Source organism: Gavia stellata, chromosome 6, assembly GCF_030936135.1.
Source record: "Gavia stellata isolate bGavSte3 chromosome 6, bGavSte3.hap2, whole genome shotgun sequence".
Taxonomy (NCBI): domain Eukaryota; kingdom Metazoa; phylum Chordata; class Aves; order Gaviiformes; family Gaviidae; genus Gavia; species Gavia stellata.
This window is the reverse complement of record NC_082599.1, coordinates 47,683,392-47,704,566: the sequence shown is the minus strand read 5'-3', so window position 1 is coordinate 47,704,566 and position 21,175 is coordinate 47,683,392. Positions and strand designations below refer to the sequence as shown.

Here is a 21,175-nt window from a genome sequence, read left to right as displayed (position 1 = left end):
ATTATTGGAAATATTTGGTAAAATAAGCAGACAGCTCCATCAAGAAGAATTTATTTTAAGATAAATGACTCATGAATGTTTAAAGATCACCTCATGAAGCAATAATTGAGAAATATATATTTCCATTTAAACTTTCTTTTAAATAAAGAATTATATCACTGGTATAATTTTACCTTGAAATTGAGCAAGTCTGCTCCACCTTTTTGTAGCATAGAGAAACATGAAAATGATGAAAAATCATTGGCCACCAAAGTGTTTAATATTAAAAGGACATGCTTCTGTATCTTTCCATTTTTATTCTTTACCTCAGTAATTTCAGTCTTGAGCTCTCTGGACAGAAGTCGAATCAAGTGCTTTCTGATGACTAGCAATATCAGCCTAGTCAGGATCCTGAAAAAATCAGTTGATCACTATCAAATGTGCATATATTCCCTCTACACGTAAGGCAGATGAGGTTATACCTAGCTCTCTGTGCACTATGGCTGGCTTAGGACTTCTACCCTTAATGAACTCTGAACAATGGTTTTGGCCACCCTTTGTTTTGGAGCCCGGTGGAGATCCCTTCAAGAGAATGCTATTTTCATAGGATAGATGGCAGGTGTCTTTGCTGGTTGAATACCCAGATATGAGGAAAGAAAATCATTCATCAGTTAAAGTATCAGACCTGTGAACCAAAATTTTATGTCATAAAAGCCATGAAACTCTGTAAGTTATATAGTAATAATTTTGAATGTGTCCTGTTCTCCATGGCAACTGTTCCCCAAACTCTTCTCATTTGTATCACAAAACTACCCCCTGCTCAGCATGGAACAACACTGCTTTGTAAGCCAGAGAAGCCTACGGCTAAACTGGGAAATCAGGGAACATTTCCTTTCCCCTGTGTCTCAACATAAGGTCTGGCCATGTCCTGACTGCAAGGCAGGACCTGACCTACCTCTTCTCTCTTCCCCTTCACACATCCTGGCTTCCACTGAAAGAAAACTGAGGCATGTGGACAGGGAGGAGCTCCCATGCTCTGCAGGAGGATGTACTGTCTGAATAACAGCGGGGAGACCACGCTTATGAGCTGCACAGCGCAACACAGCTGCCTTGTGTAGGCGAGAACCAGCACCCAAATAGTACTGAGATGTGCCCCCAGCACATACACGTGCATGTTGACAAGCCTGTTTCCATTATTATGATCTGGACATATCTATGAAAATTAGTATCTATAGATAAAACAAGTACTTTTCCCAAGGTAAGTTCAGGTGTGCTGTGAACCTCTTACGTAAGCTCCTAGAGCTATATACATATATATGTATAATATAGATGGTTAACATTTTACCATGCAGTAAAAAAATTGATTTCTCTTTTATGCTGTTTTATAGCTTCCCTCTCTGCAGAGCAAAGCCATAAGTCACAATAACAACAGCACACACAGTTTATTAAAATGGCTGGTCCTTTGATCTTAATGATTTGTTTTACCGGTGCTGGAATACAAGCAACTAGCCATGAGTGTGGCTCATCTTTCATTCTGCAGTGATTGCTGTCTCTGGCAAAGGAAAAAGGGCTGGAACGGGACTTTAAATAGCTTGTTTGTAAGGATAACTGCTGTTACATGCATACAGTGCTAAAGGCTGAAATACTTCCTAAATGATCTTACATTATTACAGGTTTTAATGATGATATTGTGAGTCAAGCCCATGGCAGGACTTACAAATCTGCTCCTCAGTTTGAAATCTGATTTCTGCAGTTAGTAGCTTTCCTTTCTCTTCTGCTTATTAAGAATCTCATTTTATTACATTAAATATTTATCTTTGCATTAAAACCTCTGTCCTGATTCAGCAAGACGCTAGAGCTTATTATCTAATCCCACTGAATTCAGTCTGACTCAAGCAAACACTGAAGTATTATGCAAAATATAGATGGCACTAAGATGGAGTTAAGAGTTTTACTGAATTTGAACTTTATTGTTAATTGGTCACCCCACACCCAAATGTTCAGAGCCTCCCATATACCTGGATGAGCTTTTTGATTAATTTTTACATACAGTTTTATATTTGTGCATACATTCAGAGTTCTTCACTGGTTTAAAGAAAGGGCTCACAAACATGTGTGAGAATCAGCTTTTGTGTGGTCAAATCAATACTCATACCTTGAAAAAGACAAAGGTTAGATGTTTTTATCAAATACTTCTTTTAAGAATTTGTTGCATTGGATATTTGTGGAACTTCCCATTCTTGATGGGCCATCCCCATTCTAATCTACACACTCAACTCATGATTCCATGTGTTTGACCACATAGTTTTGTAAAATGATGTCACAAAATTGGTCTTCATTTTATTTGTATTCAAAAGCTATTTCAAAAATTAGTTCTTAATTATTTCCAAGAGCCCTTGAAACACACGGAAGATAAATTCTATCTATTTCCTGACACTAATGTCCTTTCTTATTTAGGCAAATAGCCTCCTTAACTCTAAATACTCAAGTAGCTCCTTAAAACTGACATTCACACTGAGATCGTATGTTAACAAATAAACTGCTTGTGTAAAACACACTTGTCTAGCAACCTCCCCAAAGGCCACTAATGAGAAAAGAGTACATTATTCCTGCAAAGTGCAGAAACTATTTATGTGTAGAGCTCTGTAAAATACTTAAGAGTGAAAAATTAAAAACTGGGCTACATTCCACAAAAGATACGAAAGTCCTGAATTCAGTCTGAGTTTCAACGTTAGCTTATGCAAACAATGAATTGCAGAAGTAGCTGACTAGATGCAAAAATTCCTTGTTACGATTTCTTCTTCAGTATTTTAGGCCTGAGTGAGTGCATTCACTCTGATTGAAAACCATATATAAAACCTTCCTTCCCTCATGCAGTAAAGTGCACTTGAAAATTAAGAGGGGAAAAAAATGAAAGGAGAAAATAAACAGACCAGGGTTCCCAGTCCAGCACATCCCTTTCAGTGTAGATCTAAGAAAGGAAAAAACTAAAAGTCAGATGAAAGGTCCAACTGTCCCAGAAACGCATTTCCTGACGTACCCAGCAGAGGGCAGTTAGGGAGGAGAAAGAGGACAAGGTATACTATATAATATACAATACAGTGCAAGTTACGGAAGTCATATATAAATCAGTGTGATTGGTCTCAAATACAAAGATCAGTACATACTTAAATGCTGTGTTTTCAACTCAGGCTTTAAGTAGGAAAGAGATCCCAGAGTTTACACCTTGCAGTCTGCTTTATTAATCAGAGCCTCATCCCCAAGAATTACTTAACAGGTCAGTCACCCTGAAGCTATGTCTGGGTTTGCAGGTGAAAACTCAGAGAGTTACCCTGGCTGGAGGGTTCTGAGTTAAATACCTTGAGGTAATTTTGCCAGACACAAGGAGAAAAGCAGAAACTTGCTTTGGTTGAGATAGTAGTATAATAGTAGTTCATTAAAACTGGGGCAAAAGAATGATGCCTAGAATAACTGGCACTATATGTGGCATTAAATATTTCATGAGATTCTTATGTAGAGCTATAGATGTTAAAATTTAATATACCCATGCAGATCAATAAATAAAAATATGCTTAATTATTAAGTATCTCTCTTTATCACTTTAATTACAGAAACAAACTTTTTGGAGGCTGTTAAGCAAAAAAGCTGATTAGCACATCTAAACGAGTTTAAAAATCATGGGGGAAAAGACATGAATCTTTTTATTTAGTGCTTTAATAGGTCTAAATTTGCATAGACATACAACAGAAGAAAAACAGAAAAACAGTAACCTATACAGAAAAACTTGTGGCTTATGTTTATCAATAAGCTCAGTTGTGGGTAAACTTATTCTGAAGTATTTGGATAACCCAGGACTAGAACTGCATAGGGAAAAAGGAATTCCTAATACTTTTAATCACTAAACTGGGTTGAAAATCCTTGGATTTAACTGTTGAGGACCTAGGCTGGCACAATTACATAACATATACGTACACATATTTAGTATTTGCCTTTGCAGAACCTGTATTTGCAGACTGCTGCCACACAGGGGTTTCTACAATTACTACTTTTTATGCCAAGAATCAGTACAGGGGAATTAGTCTAGTGCAACAACTGTGTTTCCCTTACCAAGTTTTCATCTTTGTGTCCTGTTTACGCTGCCTCTTCTTCCAGGAACTCATCTCCTGTGTCAGTGTATCAGTCACGAGCAGTCCCTTCCAAGTTTATTAGCAAAACAACTGCTTCCTCCACGTGCTTTTCAGAGACCTCTGCTGCATTCTGTCAGCTAGTAGATACATCAAAATCTGAACCTTCTGCAGGGCTTGTCTATGCAGTCTTTACTGTTTTTCAATTCAGCTTGAAAACTCCTCTGAGGAAGATCTTTGTTCTGTGCAGCAGTTGACACTTCTTTGGGACAGTGCAGACTGGTACCATTGGGATTTCTCTGTCAGCATTTCTTTCTGAAGAGAATGACTTGAAGTATAAAACCCTACAAACTTTATTTGAAATTGCATACCACCTACTGCTGTAGACACTAGACACCTGTGTAAATAAATAAGTATTAATAAGTAAATAAGCATAAATACAGGAGAGAGCAATTTATCTTGCCATTTTCACAGATGCCATCTGATACTGATCTCGTACATCTTTAGTCAGTGCATCATTTCCATCATTTCAGAAGCGTGAATTTCCTCTTTGCATTGCTCAGGATAAAACTATTCTAGTCATCCACTCCATTATATTAGCATATAGCTGACAAGCAAATTATTCCCATTTGGAAATGTATCCATCCATAAATGAACACCACGTTCTAAATCTTCTCATATAAGTTTCTTCCTTTACAGACAGTGGACACCTTTTGCCTGAGTCGACCTTAATAGGATGTTTGTGGGTCAAATTGCTCTCAGTTGAAGCTAGGAAACTCTTGCAAATTAGGTTCCACTTACTACCTTACTATCCCCTCCAAATTATTGTGAAATTAACCTTGATCAGAGATTCCAAATCAGCAGATGAACAGAGGGTAGTAGCCCATTGCCTCTTGCATATTCAGTGATGCCTAGCTGAATGTTTAGTCATCAGTATATTTCACTTATAATTTTGCTCTAACGTGTTTTGATAGTGTTCTTCATTTTGACTTAATGTCATTTTGATTTTGGTACAATTACATCAACAGCTCATTTGGTCACATTAAATCACAATACAAGCTCTATAACGGTTTTATCCTGCTCATCCTAGAAAGCTCATTTGTATCTTGAGAGCATTTGATGAGAAATTCCTCTCCCAGCACCTCCCTGCATATATATGCCAACACAGTCTTGTATTCCCCTCTTCCCAGCCCACCCCTTATAGACAGGTATTTTCTGATAGAAAATTATTGCAGAGGAAGGTCTCTGACTAACCCTTTCCACTGTAATTTGTAAAAAAGCAAAGCTACATGCATATGTAGCAAAGCTTTTGTTCTTGTGGTTGCTTAGTGCAGTACACCCTGAAACTTGAAAGTCACACTTGTGTTTCAAGAGGGCAGGGCCCCACCACTGTTGGATGTGGAGTTCTACACTATTTGCATGTTACGTGATGGAATTCAGCCTGCTGCCTGCAATGTCGTCTTCAAGACATGCCAAGTTTTAAACATCTGAGACTACAGTCTGTGTGAGAATGACCTTTTCCGTGATGATACAGTTTTTTCATATATGATCCCACAGATATGCCAATTCACCATAGAATTAAGGTTTTGGTAAGTACAGGGACATATGCGCAACCCCTTAAAATACATAGGACTGTCCGGAAACTGCCTGGATTTGAGAAATTAAATGTAACTTGCTGTAGCCTCTTGCAGCATCCCCTTCCCCGGTTATGAAGTCCCATTTCTTTTTCAAGATACATTTTACTGAATTGGGTCATTCATGTAGGTATAAATCAGGTCATTGCAATTTATTTGTCATCTTGCAGGGAAGCTTGACATTTTATCTCACCTTCCTGAGTATGCCATTTTATTAGGCTATCCTTCTAGCAAGTGATATATCTCACTGCCATTTCATATTGCTTAACCTACTTCTCCCCCAAGCTCTGATGACTTTTTTTTCTGTGGGTATTTACCTTTCCCCAGGCTAGGAATTTCTGAGTTCACTTGATATTTTTACCCTGCAGAGCTTCTTTTGCAATTCTTTTGATGTTAACAAGGGGAAGTTTAAATCCATTCGGCTTTGTTAGTTACTTCATGAGTTGATGCCTTATGGTAGTTAGCTTCAGGAGATTTGTATTCCCCTGCTTCATTAATTATTTCCCTCGCAGGTGAGACAGGCATTCCTGCATATTCTGAAACCCAATTACTTGACAGTATCTATTTCTCAGTATTCAGCAGATTCCAGCTCCCCTAAGGTGACTAAGAGCTGTAATTAAAGATAGCAAATGAATTTTAGTGTCAGGATTTTGCACATGATTGTGTAGCATCTCAGCAACAGACCAAACAATGTAGCTGTTGCAGTGATTTACCATTGATTTGCATGCTCCCAGCTCTCTTTTGTAACCAAGATGTATGATAATCACTTCATTCCTGCTGCTCTGTTAAAAATCACTGTGCATTATGGACTGGATGCCAAACCTTGTTAGGTACAGTGCAGGTTTGATTAGATGTGCAGTAGCCTGGCCAAAACCGGAGATCCGGAGATGTGGTTGTATCAAACCAGGCACAACCGCACAGTGAATATGCGGTGACAGCATAGCGGTCCCCCAGAGAAGATTACAGATTAGGGGGAGAAAACACTGCTGCTGCTGAACTCTTGCAGTCTTTCTGACTCCGACTGGGGCAGGCTGAGAGCTGGACCACAGCCTGGCTCTACCCCCAGCCCGTCCTGGAGGAGCACAGGTGGCTGTGCAAGACTGCAAGGGGTGAAGTGAATGGGCTCTGGTCCCTTCCACTTAAACGGTTTTATTTAGCCCTATTCAAATATACAGACCATGTCCTTTATTCACCTAGCTTGGCTTGCAAAGCAGGAACTGAAAATGTTTAATATTTCAAATTATTTCTGCATTTTCTTTGGAACTGCTGCTAATCCCTGTAAGCCATTATGATTCAGAATTTATGGCATCAAGCCCTTCTCAAATAAGTACTAAATAATACACTCAGGAACATGATTCATTTATACGCTTTAGAAATGAAACACTTAATTCAGCTCATATTCTTCTAGTTCACTCCCTGAACATGAAAGATTACAAATTTAATTTAGTTTAGAGATGACAATTTTTTTTGCGGCATTTGCTGTTTTCCTCTTTTTCTTTTCCTTTCCCCTTTCCCATCTCTCCTTTCCTTCTTCCTCTCCCCTTGGCCCCTCCCCTTCCTTCTCACTCTCCTCACATTCACACTTTTTTTCAGTTACACATGTAACAGTCACTCCCCTTTTATTTTTGCAATTTGAAACTTCTATCTAACAGAGGAAAAATATCTGATTTTATCACAGGAAAAGTATGTAGAGCAGAGCAGATTCACAGTTTATTCTTTTAAGATTGGAATTGAAAATGAAAGGCATAGTAATTGACCTTGCTGCGTCCAGCATAGTACATTAAAAATATCTCGCTGGTAACTCTGATCTGACCCAAAACCAAAATTACAAATGACAGCTTAATATCCAGGGATTCTAGTCAGGTACATTCATTGCAAGAATTTCAAAGGGCTGTAAATTTAAGATTCTTGGTCATTTGAAACTAAAAATGCGTTCTTAGTGTTTCTTTCTCCCCACCCGGCGTTTCTTTCTTTTCCCCCCATTCACTGCATCATTAGGACCGGTAGTGCTACTATGTTGCTCCAGCATAAAGTGAGCAGGTTTTCATGCTGAGGCTCTCCAAGGTCAGTTCAGCAGCATCCATACAAATTGTTGCATTCACTTCAGGAGCTTAAAGGTAAGCTCATTTATAGCTACATACCAAAGGGCTTTCATGAGCACCAGTAAAATGAGTCCCAAACAACCTGTACGTGGCTAGCTAGAAGTTCATCTTTCAGAATGAATAAATGTCATATAGAATGACTTAGGCCTTTCCCCCCACCCCCTACATGTACTCCATACAATTAAGAACTTAGATTCCCAATTTAGATTTTAAAAAGGAACTAATTTTCAGAGAACATAGGCTTGGCAGCTCTTGTTTTCTTTTCTAAATACAGGTATTACCATATCTAGCTCTTCTCCAGCATCGCCTGTGCCAGCAGCTTCAGAGGAAGTTGCAGAAGACTCTCTAATGTCTGACTAATTAATTTCACCCAGTGGAAGAGTTTTATCTGAATTCCCCTGCTTGTTACTACGAATAGCAAATCCTTCTCAGAATAAAGCTGAACTCCAGGTTTCAATGATACTGCATATTTGTTAGAGGGCACCAGTGGTTAACGAGACAAGACTCTGAAAAGTTCTTTATTTTGTCTCCTTATCTTTATTATAAACATATTTCTTACCTTCCAGTAACACTAGGCTTCCTTACTATTTCCTCTATTTATCTCTTTTCCTGTCTGTGCAGTACAGCTCGCTGAAATCTCTCTCCTCTGTGTCCCTATTAGTGTATTGATTTGTCATTGTGCTTCCTCTATTTCCACTAGATAGCTTGAAGGATGGGTGACTAAAACTGAGCATTGTTGCAAAAGTATAATATGGGATATATTCAGAATTTATTTTCTGCTATGCATTATGTTATAGTTGAGGTTACTGAGGGACTTTTCTCTAACTGGCTGTATTTCTGTTCAGAAGACTACAGTCTTGGAGTCCTGACAATTCCTTTCTGTGTGTATTAATTTACATGTACCAATATGAACACTGAACCTGAACCCTCTCCCTGATTTTACCTTTAGGGTATAACCTAGATCTGCTCAGTCTTTGGTATCTTTCAGTAATATATGCCTGTTTGACTGGAAAAAGTACCAGAAGCCATATGCATCTATGCTTGCATGACTATTCATGGCACTTATATAACCAGGTATGAAAGTCAAAGTCCGATGCTTTTGCTTTTTTGATCTTCATGTCAAGTACTTCAGCTTTTTGAAAATTATGCCAAGTTTTAATTTTCAAGGCAACCTAGGTAAAACAAAGAACAATATAAAATGTGAAGTAGACGTGACAGAGTAATTTTGTAAAATTTCTGCCAAGCCACCGTCCTCTTTTTCCTATTTGATTTTGTAAAATTCAGGTTTTATAGAACCAGTTTGGTTTTCCACTTCTGTGCTTCCCTCCTGTCCCTTTAGCAATCTGTCTCCAGCAGGACAGTGCAGACAGTTTCCTTGCATGTGCCAAGGACTCTCTGGCTAGGTTTAAACAAAGATCCTGATGTGACCTGAGGCCAAGGCCATGACACTGCCCATGTCCTTGTATCTCAGCTTTCCTCCTCCCAGCACAAAGTGGTGATACCCAAACTGCCATTTCGGAGCAGTCTCAAGCACAGCTGTCCCCAGCACTGTCCCTGGGAACTCTCTAGAGGCTGCTGGTTGGTTGGTAGGAGCCAGCACTATGCTGGCACTATGCACAGTGCTAACAGACCATGTCTATAGTCACGTCCCAATGCTTCAGCCAGGGTCCCAGGCCTATTTCCTGGTATAGAAGAAGCCCAAATGCCTGAGCAAGCAACAAAGGAAAAGAAAACTGGTTCTCACTTTTCTTCTTTTGAGTGAGTTTAAATTGCAAAGGAAGAAAAGTCATTAGAGCAGATCCCTTTTCTACTGAAATGCCAACTTAGGAAACAGGGCTGGAGTCTCTGATGCATGCAATTCACCCTTGAGGCAGGAGGAAACCTCCTTTTCATTTTCTGACTGTAGTTTCAGTCCCTGGATAGCCTAATCCTTGACATAGCTTACAGAAGCTGGGAAGCTGCTCTGCTTTCTCCTGCAAGCTGCCGCGATAGCCCAGGGTCTAGTAGAGCAGCTCTGTTGTGCCGCTTTACCATAAAGGATTGCCGTGGAAGCAAGAGAATCCTTGGCTGCCCTTCTGGGTCACTTTTTCCCTGCTGTGTCTCAATAGTGCAGGATAAGCAGAATGAGGGCAGCAGGCTCAGCTACTGGGTTTTTTCTCATATGACAAAGTGAGGGGTGGATAGGTAGACTAGAGAGGGTTACTTTGTAAAATATCACTAAGCCATTAAACTGCATACTTATTAAAGAGCGAGACCTTTGTATTAGCTAAACACCTTGTTTTGTGTGACAGGAGGAAAAGTATTGCTTACATTAAAATTTCATTCTGAAAGCTGTCAGCCACAAATTTTGACGTGTGCTCAGGGAATAACATGATCAGCTTTTTTATGCAAGGGATGTCATGACTGATAATCAAAAGGTTCCCTTCATATCTTAAAGATGAAGTTCTGGGAGCACATGAAAGTTAATTCCTTGGTCCCAGCAGCTTGAATCAGAATACCAGATGTATGTACCTAAATTCTGGAAAATGAGGAGCTTCCTAAGGAGAGTGTATAGCTATTCTGAGTGAGGCAAGAGAAAGACTAAACACAGGAGCAGACCCCAGGATACCCATCCTGTCTAGAGTTCATTCACTTCTTCCCTCTAAAAAGTAGCCACATGGAATCCCATCTTGAGGGTGTACATGATCAAGCTTTACTCTTTCTCAAGCAATGGTAGCAGAACTAGCACTTGCTCAAAAAGGAGATACAGGAGATTCAGACATAAAGACAGGTGTCCTGACTGTGGTGCTAAGGTATTCTGAGTGCAGAATAACAGTGGGGGCTGTGCCATTGTGTGACTGAGAATCTGGGAGTCTCGCCATCAGAAGGAGAATCCAGGCTGCTGGAGGTATCACTTAGTGTTGTCTCCAAATTGCTGCAGAGCAGAAGACGGAGCTGCAGATATGAGTGTCTACACTTGTTTACACTCGAGAAACATTGCAGTACAAATGCGGGCACTGTATGGATTTAGGCATCTCCCAGGTTGGGTAATTGCTGCCTACATCAGCTTTATGGGTTGCTTTATTGAACTTAGACACATGTTCTACCTAAGTAAAATTCTTTTTTCAGTCTTTGTTTGCTCTTGCCCAAAATCGATTAACTTGCATCTCCACAGGGTTTGATTTTCCAATCTAACTATGCTTAATCATTGATATAAAACAAGGTTTTTTTCTCTCCTCAGATTCTTTTCTAATGGCTTCTTATTTCTTGCCCTCTAAGCGTGTGCCTGAATTCTCTGCATCTATTTATAAGGGCTTCCCTGCTTCCGGCAGTGTTTAATCAAAGAGAAGGCTATCAGCAGGTGGTTAGCATCAAATGTCGGCAGCTATTTCGCTTCTGACATGTCTTGGAAAAAATGTTTCATTACCATGCAAATGATGTTAGCCTTCCTTTCCAAGATCCATTGTCACACAGTGTAACATATGGTACACAGAACTGTGCTCTCAAGATTTATGCAGCAACTACATTTAGTAGCAGAACAACAATTGTGAGAGCTAAACCATCAGATGACAGTCATCACTGATTCCCAATGAGCTGGTGAATATTTCTGTATCTCATGGTTGCTCTAACTTGGGGGGGGTGGGGAGGTGGGGGGGTTGCTTATTTCTGCTTTCTTTTAAACCCTTTCATATTTTTTTAGCTTGTATCAGAAATATCATGGTGCCTTTCACAGACTATGCCAGACAGAATACCCCAGCAGCTTTAACGGGTGCTATTATCTTTCTTCAATGTGTCTGGGAAGCAAATTATTCACTTGATACTTGGAGTGGCAATGTCTTGAACTACACAAAGAAAATGGAAGCTGCTGGCCGCTCTTGGAAATTTTTGGAAGTGCCAATAATGGTAGTAGGAACTCAACTTTTCCAAGGGCCCTGAAACCCTGTAAGCAGACTAGGATGAACCTATGAGCGGTTTGATTCATCAGAGCACTGGAGTACAGTTCAGTGACTTCAGGGAGGCTTCAGGATGTGTTTAGAGTTAAGCATATGTTTGGGTGAATTGTTAACCTCAAGTGTGTGATCAAGTGCTTTGCTGACTCAGGGACGAGACATTCCTTAGAGCTTGTTGTTTTCCACTTTGCCATCTGGGAAGGGGCAGCTTGACAGCACGTGGGCTGTGTGAGACATTATTGCATTTCTGAAAGGGTATTAACAGCCTTGAAGTTTCCAGGTTCTCTGAATCAGGTATTTTTGTCTCTACAGATCTAACTGGGGTAGAACAACCTCACTGTAGTGTTTGAAAGCAAACTGACAATGCCACAGCATTTGCTAGGTTATCAGTCAACCTATCCCTAATTAAAATAATCTCATGTTTTAGTGGAACTATTAAAGATGCAGGTGGAAAGCTTTACAGAACCTGCAGGTTTGGGGGCATGAAATTTCTCCTTTCAGATATTTTAGGAAGTCTCTTTTGCACCTGAACAACTGTAAGAGCCCAAATTTGCAAAAACTTTCAATTACAAAGTTATCTCTTCACGACACCCGTTTTCTGAGCTGGGGGAGCACGTCTGTATTTATATGAAATAAATCTTGCTACAGGCTGTTAAGACAGCTCACCCTCATGCTGCAGCCAGGTAGTGCAAAAGAGTGGGTGATACAGACCTGTTATTGCATTTGTGGGAGAAGTGGAACATATCTTGATCTCTCGGTATTCTCCAAATGATTTTAACTTCCCAAAAATACTAGGGGTTCACCTGAAAAATCTCCCATATCACTCCCCCATCCGGTCAGCACACACCCCTCCTTCTCTAATCCGATACCCTTCCAGTCTGCCATGTAACACTCTTGACCTAAAAGCCATTTCTGTACTGTTGTGCTGCTTTGCATTTTTGATGAACGCTTACAGAAGAATAAATGTTGATTGTACAAAATGCATTTCTCTGTGGGAACTCCTCTTTTTTTTTTATTCTTTTCCAGTGACAAAATGTTCCCAGCCTTTGGATTTGGAGCAAGGATACCCCCAGAATACAAAGTAGGTGCATAAATGACATTTTCTAGTTTACTTGGTTTATGAGGCACAAAATAAGGGAGAAATTGTTCAGTACAGGGCAGGGACTAGGGGAAGCAGCTCCTACTGCTCGTTTTATTTCATCTGGCTTTCTCACCCAGTGATCACAGAATCACAGAATCACTAAGGTTGGAAAAGACCTGTAAGATCATCAAGTCCAACCATTACACACACACACACAAAAAAAACCACACACACAAAAAACACCCCACACAAAAAAAAAACCCACACCCACCCACGAAAACCACCACACACAAAAAAAAAGAAAAGAAAAAAAAACAAACCACAAAAAAACCAACAACAATACCTCACTGAAACCAGAAATCAAGGCTAGACTTAAAATAGTGTGTTACACCCAAAATATTTCATGGTATTGGCAAAGTTTTTGTTAATGGGTGCTAGTCTAGTAAGAGGACAACTGATTTTTTGAACAACACTTGCCAAGCATATTCTGAAGCTTTGTGAGCCCTGGTTTGACAGAACCCATTTTTGGAAGATGTGGTTCAGTGACCAGACTAGTGTCCATGCTTTATGATGAAGAGATTTAACATCTTCCTGAAAATAAAGACGTTAGAAGAGTTTTGCTCTGTGGCAAATTTCTGTGTCACGGTGAACATCATCAATACCAGGAAGAGAAATGTAAGAGCATGTATCCATGCTGGATAGCAGTGGTACTTATAAACAAAACAAAATGAGAGTGATTCACAGTAATGGTGCAATTGTGAGCATAAATATGCAGTCTGGTAGGGCTGGACTGAAGGCAGTGGAGTAAAAGAAGGCGCATCCAACAGAGAAATGCCTAAGAAGAAACAGGCAGAAGTTCAAATCCTGTGTTGCACATGCAGAGGTAGTGTGGGCAGAAGAGTTGTTCTGCACAAATAAGTAACCAAAAAACTATCTGGGGATTCTGCAGCTCAGATACTATATGGAAAAGAACAGCATTAAACTTCTGATCATGCAGACTTCATCAAGTATCCCCGTGCCCCTTGCTCTGGGTTGTGTCTCTCAGCTCTGGCTGGGGTAGGGAGGTGAACACTGGCCAGGTGAGAATTTCTGTGCAGAGAGGGATCATGTGCCACTCAGCATCGTAAAGCATGAATCAGCAGATGAAAAAATGTACCAGTGTGTTCCTCATGGCTTATAGGTTTGATACCTGCGTAAGAGTAATAGTAATGATATACAGCAAATTTGACACATGTCTTGCAAGCAGGTGTCCAAGGTAAGTCAACGTAGGTCTTAACAACATTGCCTTCTAAGCTAAAAACCGCCGTTTTAAAAAAGAGGACTGTGCCTGACATGTGTTTTGTGGTGCTCTGTTCCTGAAAAGTAACACCAGTGTTAATGTTTTCCAAAATCAAGAGACAACTTCCAGAACTTTGATACAGATTTTAATGTGATAAATGCACACAGATCATCTGTGTCTGTAGTATATCTGTTCCAACTGCAGCAGCTGACAACCATCTCTGCTATGTGAGGGCGAGTGTTTTGGAGAATAAACACAAGCAGCCTCTGCCACCAGACATATTAGTGAAACACAGTAGCTACTTCGGAAATGTCCATCCCTTTGCCACAAATATGTGCCTCCCTACCCATGGCTGTATAGCAGTGATGACTGGGTGAGCTGAATTATACATCACAACCAGATCACTCTTTCAAGCCCAGTACTGGCCATCGCTGACAATGCCATGTACTATTGTGATTGTCCTAAACAAAGGTACCAGCATGGTGGTGTGCCAGGGGCTGGTTGTTCCATCATCTGCAAGGTGACCATCATTGCATGAGGGAAAACTTGCAATTCTTTCAGCTGCAGAGCGCCATCCTTATCTAAGGACTGCTTGAAGGACCATGTTACTGTGCCAGCTGAAGTCTTTTCACTGGTTTGCTGGTGATGGCAGTAGAGTAAAATTCACAGCACAAGACTGCTTCTTTCTCAGCCAAAACAATCAGCTGGTGGCATTGAGGCCTCACATAAGCATATTAGCGACATACCAGTTTTGTTAGTCCCCAGCAACAGCCACTTCACCTGATTGTGAAAGCATATCTCAGGTGTCAGCTGAAAAACACATGTCTTGTCAGAAAATGATTTCAGGGGGACTTTGTAACCAGATAGTCCTACAATCACCAACACCAATTGATTTTCTGCTTTGGCAAAACTGGTGTTTAGATAATTTCCTGACAAGTACTCCTAAGAAAGTCAGAGACTTGCATTGAACTTAGTAGCCCATGCATTGATGAAGGGTCTTGCCCAATAGCATGAGCTGCCCTGAAGAGTCTGTATGTTACTAACCTCTCAAAGCAAGAAAATGGATGAATCAGGACCTTCAGATTTTAAGAAGTTCAGGAAAAGTAAGGGTAAACTTAAGAAGATGGGGCTGCTTGCTTGTGGATTACATATCTGTGAGTAAACAAAACAAGTCCCAAAGTAAATGGAGATGGAAGTGAGGACCAGAAAAACATCTTTAATCTCCACTATGGAAAATTGTGACAGAAAATGACAAAAACAAAATGACATGACATCAGCTTACCCACATAACAAAACTTTGAAGAAGAGAAGAACCACATTGCGGGAGGACTAGCCCTTCTGTGCAACAGGTGGGGACAAATAATTAGCTTGGTGTCTATCATGGGCACATCCAGCTGGAACTGGATTAGGAATTAACAGTCATCTGTGCTATTGTTCAGTCCCTCCCTGTGATACTCTACACAGTCCATACAAATATCTGTCTTCTTAAAATAAACCGTATCAACGCTTTCGAGTCCCTGCTTGGCTTTGGCTGCACTTCTAAATTGAAAGATACACCCTCTAAGAGAGTGAAGGGTCAGACTCATCATGATGCATTAATAAGTCAAGACCAATAAACCTGAAAATCCTTCAGTAATTTAGTCTACACTGGTATCATAAAGTTAATTTCAAGCCAACAGTGATTAGTGTTTGATGTGGAACACAGCCAAGATGCATAGGAAACAGAGAAGAAACTAACTGTGGAAAAAAGTGCTCCCAACTTGTCTTCTTATCTTCTGCTGCAAAAATATGGTAACACTGTAGACACCAGAGCAACACTGCAGATCTCATCTTTTCAAATGTTCTTTAGATGTTTTCAGTCAAAGGTATTACAAGTCATACATATCTTTTGTTTTATTAAAGGACAGCAGTGTCATAACTGTAGTAATTCATATCTTCCAATTTAAGTTGAATGATCATGAGAACTTCTAAGTTCTGACCCCATCATGTGGATAAATCAGCTTTTCATTTTAATTTAGTGTCTGCTTTCAAGCCTTCAGCCCTAATGATATGATCTAACCTGTTCATAGCACGTTGGTCTCTACACACCAGCAGCTGCTCTTTTATTTCTTCCAGTAGACAGCAAACTGCTAGGGCTGTGGAAGAAATGACTCCCACTGCCAAGGGTTTCTAAGTAACCGTGAGAGCCTCCACACAACTAAACCAACATAGTTTCCTTAAAAGCCTAAATGAAAGCCGACCAACGTATGCATGGCAATGACACAGTGAGGGAAGGCCATAGCTAAACAGCCCGATAAAAACAGTAGGCAAAGTAAGTAGATCCAGCGGATTCAGGTCTAACTTATGTCATGCTCAGTCACAAGCTGTAGAAAAATGAGGCCTGTAACTCAGTATCCACTTAATGATCAATTGCTATTTAGGACCAGCTGAAGGCTGCTGCTTTCAGGCTGGCCGTAAGCTTTAAATCTTTTTGCCAAGGTTTCCTTGGTGCACTAGACCACATGGGAAAAAGGCATTGATTTGTGGTGTTACATTAAACCAGTGCCACAGTTTCATACTGACTTGAGCTCCTGCCCGTAGCCTGGGATGGGTGCTGGAGGGCAGCATCCACCTGCCCATTTAGTGAGATTCCAGCATCCTCACAGCCTTCTACATTCTACAACAAAAGCAATATTTACTATGCCAACTATTATTCCCCATGGGAAAATACACCCCGCATTTTACATTAGCACTTCAGAACAATGTCAGTATCCACCTCTGCAAACTCTTCATGAATCTCCTGAGGGCGAACCCCTTTAAAAACATGTTTTTATATATGGTTCTACATATTTTCCATTTCAAGAGCACACCACTATGTTACGGTGGCTTTATTTTCCCTCATTTCAGCTCCAAATGAAACACTTCAGCTGTTAGCAGAAAAACAGCAGTTTCTTAGTGGCATAAGGAACCTGTGGGAGTGAAGGAAGCAAGACATGCCATATATAACATTCCTCATCAGCCTAGAGATCTTTCATCCAATATTTGCAATATGATCTTTTTTCCCCACAGCCTGACAAATACATCACCCTGCTCCTTGATCTAAGTAAACCTCTGAGAGCAGTATTCCTCACTGAAACTTGCAGAACATGCCGGTTATTCCACAGCAATGTCTCCAACCCATCACTCTTTTTTTTGCAATGAGAAGTATCTGAAAAATCTAATGTAAAGTGAAGAGGTGGCAGATAATATGGACTCAGACACTGCTGCAAAAGGTCACAGTAAAGAGGAGGAAATAAAGCTGAACAACATGCACTAATTTCTTAGCAGGCAGAACTCAAAGGAGCTGAAAAACCACACAGCAGCACAAAACTTACTGTTAAAAAGAAAAGAAAGTTAGAATTGTGTCAGCCCCATGACAGGTGTATTGTCAATAATGAAGTGTTCTTTCCTAAAGAAGAATTGCAGGCTAACACCTGAATAGGTATGAAACAACCTGCATGTGTTTTAAGACAGTCCTGGTTATTTCTGCCTTTTTAATGAAAGCTTCATTCACTGCTTATGCTGGGAGGAGTTGCTGGAGAGAACCTCACTGCAGGTACAGAAACAGTACAGCATCTTTACAACCATAACCTGCACTGTCTGGTTTGCTGGACAGGTAAGGGATTTGAAAACTGCTGTGGTCTTTGTGATTCCCACACTTTGCAGGAGCTTGAGGGCAAAAATATATGCAGACCTGACAAAAAAGAACCAATACAAGGATGTGTAACACACCAAGGGAAAAAACAGAATTTGTCACCTTATCTACACAACCTGGATTTAGACATGGAAACTGGGCAGCATGCTCGAAAATCAAGAGCAAAGGAAAATAAATGGCTAAGTTTTGCCAAGCAGAAATGTCTCCAATGTGGTCTTAGCCAGAGACACAAGCTGTCCAGCTCCCGAACTATTTGATTAATGAGCATTCTGAAAATAATAGCTTTTGAGCAATGGCTCTTTAAATTTGTTAGTGTCTTAAGCTTTTGCAAAATATGCAGGCATTCCATATTTAATTTTCAGACTGGCAGTGGCTTAATAGTGTTCAATTTATTCACAGATAAGTGCTCAACATTGTGCATCTCAGCATTTACGCCTGTATGCATCTATTGTTCATGGATTTTTGACAATCTCTATTTAAATTAGTAAGAAAGCATTCCTAAACATGGCTGAATTTGTCAGATTGTTTGTCAAGTAGTTTCCATCACCATAGAGGTTTGTGGAAAGCTGGAGCTATTTGGGACAGAGAGGTTAATTTAAATGAGTTCAACAATCTACAGAGGGGAAAAAAAGATTACTAATTTTCAGAATTGAGGTATCCATATTCAGCATTTGCAAAATGAACAAAACCTGTGGTTTCTGAGTCAAAACAGCTTTTTATTTAAAAAATGGAGGTTCAGTTAGAGTAAAAGAGGTTTAAAAAAATGTGGAGGCCAAAATAGAATAACATGTTTTGATGCAACTTAAAATGCCTTTGCATAGTCCAAAAGCTTTCCAGCAATTTGCTTTATGATTTTGTGGGGTTTTATTATTTGTCAGATTCCAAGGTAGGGTTTTTGTTTGTGTTTTGAGGTTTCTATCTGAGTCCAGAAGACCTTTTTTAAAAAAAAATCTCTAAAATTCTCATGAATTAAGAAATTATCCTTTCCTTTCAGCCTTAATTAGAAACCTATTTAGCAAGGGCCATGCTATGAGGATGAATTTCATTACATCCAAACATAAGGGAAATAAGTTACCTGCTATCAAAGTGACTTTTCTACTAAACTGGCCATAAGCATGTGGAAGTATGGTTATGATTCCTGCAAGAGTCTCATGGGCACCATCACATTGATGGACAACTGCCTTTCTGTATGCAGGTGCTTGTCACTGTGTATGTACAGGCAATGGAGGCATTGTACCGTGGTAAAAAAAAATTTGCTATAATCTGCCTCAGCAAAAATATTTTAGACCATTTATTTAGTTGATGTATCCTCAGAAATGCTGTTGTTGTAATCTACATCATGATGTATGGTAGAGCTACTTATTTTGCTTGTTAAAAACCTTGAAAAAATTACCTGAGAAATAACATGTTCCTGGTACAGGAAGTTCCTGGACAGCTGTATTTTAATAATCCCACATCCATGATGGTATCTGCTAAATAATTTATCTGGAGTCCTTCAGAGGGAAAAGATTAATACCTAGCCAAGTGCAAGTAAATGTGCTTAGTTGGAGGCTTTGAGTGGTGTTTTGTGCAGCAACCCAGGTAATGCCACGCTGATCATATGTAATCACCTCTGCACTCCAGAATTTTTCTCTCCTTTCCCATTATGGATTGATTTTATGAATTGATGTTAAGAGAGAGGAGGAGGGCTGAGCAGAGGGTCAGCTGCATGTTCAAAACTTAATCCAGGGTCTGTGGCACAACCACAGTTCTGCAAGGACGTTCCTTATCGTGAGGCTGACTTCCACCACAGACCACGGTCTGCAGTTCTGTGTGAAGTTCTCTGTGCCAGGTACCAATGTAAAGCAGCCATTCTGTGTTTGTGTGGCTTGACATATTCCAGGATTTCCTGACTGTTAGAATGATCCATCATACAAATGACCCTAGTAGATTGTATAAACAAGCTTGCTTCTGAACAGCCAAGTGTCTTGTTATGTTTCCCCTGAGGATTCCCAGTCTTCAGCATCTTAGGTGTTCACAGTTTTGTCTCCTTTTCCCCATTAGCTTATCAGTTCTGGGAGTGCATGACGGCTTTGTCATTCAAAACCAGAAAGATGCTATTTAGTATACCAGCTTTTGGTCCTCTGTCATCAGCACGGTTTGCCTTTCAGTCACAAAAGCCCATGCATATTTAATTAAAAAAAAAAAAAAAAGGAGGGAGGGTCATTACCTTGCACTGTTTTGAAAACAAAAGCACTGAATATTTGATCCAAACCACCTTTTGACACGGGTGGGCTTTACATGGATTCCTAAAAGGTAGGAGCCCAAGTTCAGTAAGGCCTTCAGTACATGCCGTGTGCCTGAAGACTCTGCTGGTTTCAACCCTCTCGAATTCTGGCCACCACAGGGGATACAGCACAGGGGCAGGCTGAAGCACAGCTGGTTTTACTCAGCTGAGTGGGGAATGAGTTCTGACCATTTGGAGAAACTCTGCTTTAAAAATGCCTGCTGTTGGCTTGCCTCAGGTGATGATTTCCTGTTTGTGAACTTCTCTCCTTCACATTATACTTTAACCTTGTTTAAATTGTGATATATTGTTCAGAGAGCATAGGAAACAACCAGATACATCTGCATTCATTGTGTTTCCTCTCGTGCCTTCAGGATAAATTTTAACACTGTTCTTGGTGAATCAGGATGACAATGTATGAGGGCCACTTGCTTGGGGAGAATAGCAGTCATTGCTCAGAGAGTATTATTTTTTGGATCATTGTGCACACTTACTAGACTTGGGATTTCCTTATTGACCTGAACTGTTGTTTACATTTTTCTTTAATAATAGCCTGGGTGCCATAGCTCTGAACCTGATAAATTGTTTGTATAGTGTGATCTTGAAAGTGGTATAGCAACAAAAGCATCCAGCCCATGCTTGCATGTGAGATTAAAATACTGTATTCATAGCTCTGGAAAATAATTGTGATGCTCCTTTTGCTATAATTTCATAAGCTTTTGGAACAAAGAAATAAAACCACTGGAGAGGCACAGTGTCGGAAGAATCAGCCTGCAATACATAAGCATGCATCGCCATCTTTCTTGCTTTTGAGATGCAGTTAGTACAAAATACAAAAAGCCTCAAGGAAGAAGAAAGGCTATTGAACAAGAAAAAAATCATCAGTGAGTGAAAAATCACATAACTGTTCTTGACAGCTGCAATTACCTTTGGCCTGCAGCTGGTCATGAGACTGGCAGATAGCAGATGGGCAAAGTGTGCCAAGAGACATCCAGGGCAGCCAGACAGAGGGATCTGGAGCATCTCTGAAGCCTATCTGGCAGCCCTGCTTTTCTGTGCCTGCTCAGCGAGGAACATACGTCATGACTTTCTGCAATATCTTCCATGG

General features: G+C 40.2%; 1 protein-coding gene across 1 annotated transcript in view; it reads left to right on the top strand.

Annotated features, from left to right (window-relative positions):
• Positions 1 to 21,175, top strand: part of CPNE4 (copine 4) — a 201,979-nt gene that overhangs the window by 165,222 nt on the left and 15,582 nt on the right. Inside the window, exon 12 of the mRNA XM_059819136.1 lies at positions 12,795 to 12,849. Coding sequence (XP_059675119.1) covers positions 12,795 to 12,849 — 55 coding nt within the window. The remainder of the gene's footprint in view (positions 1 to 12,794; positions 12,850 to 21,175) is intronic.